General features: G+C 51.5%; 1 protein-coding gene across 1 annotated transcript in view; it reads left to right on the top strand.

The window, feature by feature from the left end:
* Window positions 1-8,534, top strand: part of IGHMBP2 (immunoglobulin mu binding protein 2) — a 26,621-nt gene that overhangs the window by 11,883 nt on the left and 6,204 nt on the right. Inside the window, exons 6-10 of the mRNA XM_006861050.1 lie at window positions 502-702; window positions 2,440-2,587; window positions 5,530-5,704; window positions 6,409-6,588; window positions 6,832-6,950. Of these exons, the coding sequence (XP_006861112.1) occupies window positions 502-702; window positions 2,440-2,587; window positions 5,530-5,704; window positions 6,409-6,588; window positions 6,832-6,950 (823 nt within the window). The remainder of the gene's footprint in view (window positions 1-501; window positions 703-2,439; window positions 2,588-5,529; window positions 5,705-6,408; window positions 6,589-6,831; window positions 6,951-8,534) is intronic.

Below are 8,534 nucleotides of genomic sequence, written 5' to 3'. Positions count from 1 at the left end.
GAGTCCTGGCATGGAACTGGGGGGTTAATATGCTGGACTGCAAAGTCAGTTTGAACTGCAAGGTCAGCGTTTCAAGCTCACCAGTTGCTCCTGGGAAACCTTGTACAGGGTCAGATATATATGGTTGTTGTTGCTGTTAAGCACCGTGGAGTCGGTTCCGATTTGTAGTGACTCTGTATAGGATTTCCAAGGAGTGACCGGGGAGTTTGAACCTTTGACTTTGTAATTCAAACTGACCTTGCCGTCAAGTGCTGACCCTCCAGTGCCACCCCAGGACTCTGTACACACACACACACACACACACACACACACACACACACACAACACGGGTCCTGGTGTGACACCGTATGGTCAGCACTGCACTGCTGATCCTCGTATATATGATAATATCTCACTGTGCAATCCGCACACTAACTGTACTGTGCTGACCCTCCAGCGCCAGCGCCCCCATGTCCATCTCATGGTAGAAGCCCCGCTGGAGCTCTGTGATTTTCCCCCCAGGTCCTGTGCTGTGCGCCCTCCAACGTTGCGGTGGACAACCTGGTGGAGCGCCTGGCCCGTTGCGAGAGGCGAGTCCTACGCCTGGGACACCCGGCCCGCCTGCTGGAGGCTGTTCAGCAGCACTGCTTGGACGCCGTGCTGGCCCGCAGTGACAGCGCCCAGATTGTGGCAGACATCAGGAGGGACATCGACCAGGCCTTTGTAGGTGTCTCTCAGCCAGACCCAGATCCAACCCAACCCCTGCCGTCGGGTCGGTGCCGACTCACAGCCACTGTAGGTTTAAACCACCCACCTTGGGGTTAGCAGGCCCCTAGTTGATGTTGAGTGCCATTGAGTTGGTTCTGCCTCAGAATGAGTTGACTCTGGGTACAGTTTCCAAGGAGCGTTTGGTGGATTTGAACCACCGACCTTACAGTTAGCAGTCCAGTGGTTATCCTCCAGTGCCACAGAAAATGGGTGATATCACACGGAATAAGTTCTGTCTTTCTGTCACCCCTGCCAAAAACCCCTTCTCCAAAGTAGTCACCACGGGTAAGGAAGGGGTCTCATGTCATCCTGAGAGGTTAAAGTAAGCAGCCGGGGGCTTGTCGTGAGGTGTTTTCAGGAGTCGGCTCTGACTCCGAGTGGCCCCGTGTACAGCAGTGTGAGCCCCCCTCCCCCCCAGGCCTACTCTCCCATGACACTGCGGCTGCCACTGGGCCAGTCCGTCTCGCTGGGGAACTTCCTCTTTTTTGCTGACCCTTCAGTTTTCCAAGCAGGCCATCCTTCTCCAGGGACGGGCCCCTCCTAATTGCATGTCCAGAGTATGCGCGGTGGAGTCTACCATCCTTCCAAGGAGCATTCTGTCCCCTTCAGGCTTCTTTGGTCTGCTGGCAGTCCGTGGTGTAGTACCTACTTTTTGTCAAGACCAGCACTGAAAGGCGTCAGTTCTGTGGTGGTCCTCACACATTGTCCAGCTTTTGCATGCGTATGAGGTGGTTGGGTTTAGGTGAACATTGTTGTTGTTGTGAGGTGCCATCAAGTCGGTACTGACTCATAGAGACCCTATGCACAACAGAACGAAACACTGCCCGGTCCGGGACCAGCCTCACAATTGTTGCCACGCTTGAGCCCATTGATGCTGCCTCTTGGCTAATCCAGCTCACTGGGGGTCTTCCTCTTTTTCTCTGACCCTCCACCATACCAAACATGATATCCTTCTCCAGAGACTGGTCCCTCCTGACAATATGCCCAAAGTATGAGAGACTAAGTTTGGCCATCTTAGCTTCCAAGGAGCACTCTGGCTGCACTTCTTCCAACACAGATCTGTTGGTTCTTTTGGCAGCCATGGCACTTTCAAATATTCTCTTCCAACACCATAACTCAAAAGCATCAATTCTTTTACGGTCTTCCTTATTTACTGTCCAGCTTTCACCTGGCTGAAAAAATGTCTTGTCACATGTGGAATGGTAAATTGGGTGCAGAATGACCACTGATGTTTTTCTGCTAAAACCCAGACCCCGAGCTGGGCAGTTTCCTCTTCCTTACATGCAGGTTTAGAAGTCTCTGGCCACCTCCTGGTCTTTCAGGAGTGTATTCAAAGATTCAGACGTTCCCTGTACAGCAAATGCGATTACCATGGAGGGTGGGGGAATGGCTAGTGGTGAAGTCCTAACAACCACAGGTTGGTGGTTCAAACCACCCAGAGGTATCTCAGAAGAGAGGCCTAAAGCCCTGCATCTGAAAGGTCTCAGCCAACTCACAGGGTTGCTGTGAGTTGGAATCGATGCGAGTCGGCAGTCCTGGGCGTGCTCTTGGTTTACGGGGTGCAAGTGTCAGGGCCTTCAGGAAAAATTCTGACATTTTAGAGTTTCTTCAGGACCGTAAGTGGCAGAGATAAAGAAGCGTGAAGGCTGTGTCTGTCTGAGTAACTTTTCCCTTCTTCACTTCCCTTTATAGGCGAAGACCGGAAAGGCTCAGGACAAGGGCGAGAAGAGTCGTTTGCGGAACGAGATCAAGCAGTTACGGAAGGAACTGAAGACGAGGGAAGAGGCAGCCATGCTGGAGAGCCTCACCTCGGCCAGTGTGGTCCTGGCGACCAACACCGGTGAGTAGCGTGCTGCACAATCCTCTCAGGACTGCGATGGACCAGGTGCTGGGAGATGGAGTGGCTCTCCCTTAGCGCTGGGATGCTCACCCGGAAAGCCTGGCTGCTTCCGGGGACCCCCTGTTCCGCCTCTGTAGTCAGAGAGCCAGCGGTCGGCTTCCGAGAACTGCCTTTTCTTCCCCAGTGGATGTAGGGATGTAGAAGTTTTCTGTTCAGTAACATTATACTGCATTGTTTTGGAATCCTGGTGTGGCGTTGTAGGATAAACACTGGGCTGTTAGCCACAGGGTTGGCGGTTCAAACCCACCAGTTCCTTGGAAACCCTAAGCAGGCTCGCTATGAGTCAGAACCCACTGGATGGCTTGTAGCAGCATCACTGTGCTTTTGGTGAAAGTTCACACAGCACATCGGGTTCCTGGAGACCAGTGTCTGTCTTAGCGGCGAGTGGTTACACTCTTGGCGGGAGAAAGATGGAGCACTCAGCCGCTCCCATAGAGATTTACAGACACCCCTGGGGTTGTTCCGCCCAGTCGTTTTGGGTCGCTGTGTGTTGGAACCACCTGTATGGCACTGGGTGGTGTGTTAACAGGATCTCTAGTGACGTCACTTCCCTCCCACCTGATATCAGCCACGTCTTCATTTATCCAATATTATTTTGACTGCAGGTATATTTTATTGATCTTTCAAAGAACCAACTTCTGGTTCCATTGCTTCTGTTGATTCCTGTTTTGGATATTTTATTATTTCCTTTTTTGCCTGCCTGTTGTTATGTGCTGTTGAGTGGGCTCTGACTCATAGAGACCCCCCCTCACAGTGTTGCTGTCTGAACCTGTTGCTCCTCTCTGTCAGTCTGTCCCTCTCGTTGAAGGTCGTCCTCAGTTTGGCTGATGCTCTTCTCCAGGGACTGTGCTCTCCTGTTATTAACATTTTCCAAATATGTGGAATGAAGTCTCACCCGCCTCACTTCTGGCTGTCCTTCTGCCAAGACAGATTGCTTCATTCTTCCGGCAGCGTGCTGTGCATGGTACACACAGTATTCTCTGCCAGGATAATTCAAAGGCATTGATTCGGCTTTCTTCTTCTTATCCATTGTCTAGCTCTTGCATGTGTATTGAAAATGACATGGCAACTGAGAATTGAAAGTTGAAAACGCCACAGCTTGGGTCAGGCGTACCTTAGTTCAACGTAACGTCTTTGCTTTTGAACACTTCATTGAGATCTTTTGCTTGCTTGCATTTCATTTGCTTCTCTTTTTAGTTCCTTAGGCAGGCACTAGCGTCAAGGACTCAAGATCCCTCTTTCTTCCTTGACATGGACAATTAGTCCTGTCCCTGTCCCCTCAATGCTCCTTTTGTGGCAGCGCTGTGGGTTAATGAGCTGGACTGCAAAGTTGTTTAAACTGCAAGGTTGGCGGTTCAAGCTCACCACCTACTCCTTGGAAATCCTATACAGGGTCGCTATGGATCAGAACTGACTTGATGGCACTTAACAACAACAACAGTTTCAGATAGGTCATATATTCATACATTTCAGAATCCTTTCTAATTACCCTTGCGCTAGTTTAGAGAATGTGCTGTTTGGTTTCCAAGGTAGCATTCTCAGATCTCTTTTTGTAATTACTGCCTAACCTAATTCCATGTACCCAGAGGACCTGCTTTATTCCCAATTTACTGGGACTCAGTCAACTCTGGAATCTGGGCTCTCTTGCTAAGCACTCCATGTGCTCTGGAAAAGACCCTAGCAGGTCAGGACGGCTGAGGGTGGTGGTCAGGACCACCCATTCATGCTGGTTTCCTGCCTACTTGCTCGACCCCTCATGAAGAGGGGCTAGTGGAATCGCCCACTGTAATCGTACATTTGTCTATTTGTCATTGAATTTCCATCAGTTTTTGGTGCGTGGCTTTCGAAGCTCTTGTTAATTCCGTAAAAGGTTATGTTCTCTTGATTGGTTAACCAGTTTGCCATTGTGAAATGATCTTCTTTTTCCCTGGGAATTTTTCAAGATGGAATTTCTCTGGTACTAGATTTCTTTTGACTAGTGTTAGTACGGTGGGTCTTCCATACCCTTTTACTGAAGTCCTGCTTTGCCCTCAGATCTGCCTGAGTTCTCTGGAGCTGCCAAAATGGAAATGCCAAGAGGGAGTGGGTTTAGCAAGCAGAAATGGATTCCCTCACAGTTCGGGAGGCTAGAAGTCCAAATCCAGAGCGTGGGCTTTAGGGGAAGGCTTTCTCTCCTTGTGGGCTCCTTTCAGCATCTGTAAACCCAGCATTCCTTTGAGATTTCCACACACCTTGGCATTGATCTTCCCCAGAACCTAGGGGCTCCACATTGCAGGGACCCCAGGACCAAAGGACCCGTCCCACTCCCGGCTCCTGCTGCTACGCTTCAGCCCATTGCTGCTGCCACTGTGCCAACCCATCTCCCGGGAGGGCTCCCTCTTTTTTGCTGACCATCAACTTTACCAAACATGATGTCCTTCTCCAGGGACTGGTCCCTCCTGATAATATGTCTGAAGTATGAGAGACGAAGTCTGGCCATCCTGGCTTCTAAGGAGCACTCTGGCTGCACTTCTTTCAACACAGATCTGTTTGTTCTTTTGGCAGTTCATGGTACCTTTAATATTCTTCAACATTGTAAGGCAAATACATCAATTCTTCTGTGGTCTTCCTTATTCACGGTCTAACTTTCTCGTGGAGGTGATAACCACGTCTTAACTTCCAAACCACTGAGAATCTTGGCCTAGCCAAGTTGGCACACAACCTTCAGTATCAGAACTACCTAAAGAGAATGTTCTGCAGATAGCACACAGTTTTGTCTTACTTTTATTACCCAGAGTTTGATGGTCTCTGCCTTTTAATTGGCGGTGTCGAGACCATTTACAGTTAGTGTTGTTAGGAGCCAGAACCTCTAATACAAACGGGTTGGTTCTCGTTCCAACCAGGTGCTTCTTCTGAGGGCCCTTTAAAGCTGCTGCCCGAGGACTACTTTGACATGGTGGTCATCGATGAGTGTGCTCAGGCCCTGGAGGCCAGCTGCTGGATCCCTCTGCTGAAGGCCAGGAAGTGCATCCTAGCTGGGGACCACAAACAGCTGCCGCCCACCGTGGTCTCGCACAAGTAAGGCCCCTTCTGTGTGAAGCGCCTTTCTCCAGCCCTCCGGTCAGAAGCCGAGGCTGTGCCCTCCTCCAGCCTGTTTCAGTGCATTCACTCATGGAGCTGTCTTCCCTTTCCTTAGTCTGTGCTCTCTGTGGGTGATGTCATGTGACATTCATCAGAACTGGCCTCATGACTGGCCGGTCATGGTGCTTACTCAGAGCTCATGAAGCTCATTTGAAATCTCCCCTAAAGACTCTAGTAGGTCCCTGGTAGTGCCCATGGTGAAGCGCTCGACTACTCACCAAAAGGCAGGTGGCTCAAACCCACTCAGGTGCTATGGAAGAAAGGCCTGGCTCTTGCTTCCCCAGCCCTAGGGAGCAGTTCCACTCGAGTTGGCTTTGAGCCCAGCAGGCGTGATGTGAGCGCCCATGCTGTGCCATGGCAGCGTGTTGTGTGGGGTGTGTTTGCTGAGCTCTGGAGCCCACACAAAGCAGTGGGCAAGGGTGTCTTTCACCGAGACTTCCCAAAGGGGAGGGGGTGGGGGAAGGCTAGGCCAGGCGGCTCCCAGGAAGAACATTGGAATCGCTCGGATCCTGGTGCGCCCTCTGGATGCAGACTGCACACTGGTGGTGGGGCCTCCCCATCCCCTTGGGGTGCAGGAGCCCTCCTGGGATGTTGCACGGGACCCCTGTCCAGACCCTACTGCCCGTTGCTCCCCGGTGCAGGGCTGCGCAGGCGGGATTGTCGCTCAGCCTGATGGAGCGTCTGACGGAGCGGCACAGCGGGCAGGTGCGCATGCTGACGGTGCAGTACCGCATGCACGAGGCCATCATGCGCTGGGCCTCCGTGGCCCTCTACCACGGGCGGCTTGTGGCGCACCCCTCGGTGGCGGGACACCTCCTCAGGTGAGTCCTTGTATCCCGGCCACTCATCCCTGACACTGGTTGCTGAGCAGCAAACTGAGAGCCAGAAGACTTCTCAGCGACCTGTGGCCGAGGGCTTGTCCAGGGACCTCCGTGGCCCTGGTAAAAACGAGCTCCCGGGGTGGTTACCTTGGTGTTCCTCAGAGGGGATCGGGTCTCAGCTTCGTCCCCGGGGCTCCAGGACCTCTTTTGGCTGTGAACTCAGGCTTCATCCCTCTGTCCCAGGGACCTCCCGGGAGTGGCCACCACCGAGGAGACAGCTATTCCCCTGCTGCTCATCGACACGGCTGGCTGTGGGCTGTTGGAACTTGAAGGGGAAGAGGAGCAGTCGAGAGGAAACCCAGGTGGGCTGTGCACGCAGACCCTGAGCTAGCCCGAGCCCAAAGCCACTGTCACCTCTGGCTCAGGTTGGAGCTGACCAAGAGAGCAGGGACGTCCCGTTACTAATGGACGAGTGTGGACGGTTTGTTAGGGCATGGCTCCTCTATTTTGCTTTTAGAAAATGAGTTGTTCTGTGCCATTGAGTCAGTTGTGACTCGGCGACCCTGTATAGGGTTTCTGAGGAGTGGTGGGTGTGTTTGAATCGCTGACCTTGTGTTCATAAGTCCAGTGCTGATCCTATAGGGCCACACCAGGACTCCAACTTGAGAAAATCTTCATCTCAGTACCTCACAGGAAGTTGCTGATGGTTCTAAATGAGCTTGTATTTTACCCAGATGGTACTGTAAGAGAAGCAGTAGACTGTTACCGCCAGGGTCAGTTCAAAGCCACCACCTGTTCTGTGGGAGGAAGATGAAGCTGTCTCCTCCCATCAGGACCTAGAGTCTCAGAACCGCTCTGAGTCAGCATTGCCCTTTATCTATCCCCATGACATCGGCCAGTGCATACGTGGCCGTCACCTGCATGTGTGTGACACTGTGGTTATTCGGTCTGCAGTCCAAGCTTGGTCCACTTAGGTAGCTTCTGGCCTCTGCAGTGGTTTGGCAGTTAAGATGTGCTTATCACCTCCACAAGAAGACTGGACAATGAATAAGGAAGATCGTAGAAGAATTGATGCTTTTGAGTTATGGTGTTGGAGGAGAATATTGAAAGTGCCATGGGCTGCCAAAAGAACCAACAGATCTGTGTTGGAAGAAATGCAGCCAGAGTGCTCCTTGGAGGCCAGGATGGCCAGACTTCATCTTTCATACTTTGGATATATTATCAGGAGGGACCAGTCCCTGGAGAAGGACATCATGCTTGGTAAAGTCGATGGTCAGCAAAAAAGAGGGAGCCCTCCCGGGAGATGGGTTGGCACAGTGGCAGCAGCAATGGGCTGAAGCGTAGCAGCAGGAGCCGGGAGTGGGACGGGTCCCTTTGGTCCTGGGGTCCCTACACTGTGAAGCCCCTAGGTTCTGGGGAAGATCAATGCCAAAGTGTGTGGAAATCTCAAAGGAATGCTGGGTTTACAGATGCTGAAAGGAGTCCACAAGGAGAGAAAGCCATCCCCTAAAGCCCACGCTCTGGATTTGGACTTCTAGCTTCCCGAACTGTGAGGGAATCCATTTCTGCTTTCTAAACCCACTCCCTCTTGGCATTTCCATTCTGGCAGCTCCAGAGAACTCAGGCAGATCTGAGGGTAAAGCAGGGCTTCAGTAAAAGGGTGTGGAAGACCCGCTGTACTAACACTAGTCAAAAGAAATCTAGTACCAGAGAAATTCCATCTTGAAAAATTCCCAGGGAAAAAGAAGGTCATTTCACAATGGCAAACTGGTTAACCAATCAAGAGAACATAACCTTTTATGGAACCAAAATCTTTGGGACACGGCGAAAGCAGAGCTGAGAGGACAATTTATTGCAATAAACTCACATATCCCAAAAGAAGGAACCAAAATTAACACATTAACACGGCATCCACAACAATTAGAAACAGACCAACAGAGGGAACC

This window comes from Chrysochloris asiatica, unplaced genomic scaffold (assembly GCF_000296735.1).
Source record: "Chrysochloris asiatica unplaced genomic scaffold, ChrAsi1.0 scaffold00040, whole genome shotgun sequence".
NCBI classification, from domain to species: domain Eukaryota; kingdom Metazoa; phylum Chordata; class Mammalia; order Afrosoricida; family Chrysochloridae; genus Chrysochloris; species Chrysochloris asiatica.
Note: the sequence above shows the minus strand (reverse complement) of the source record. Positions and strands in the feature narration are given on the sequence as shown.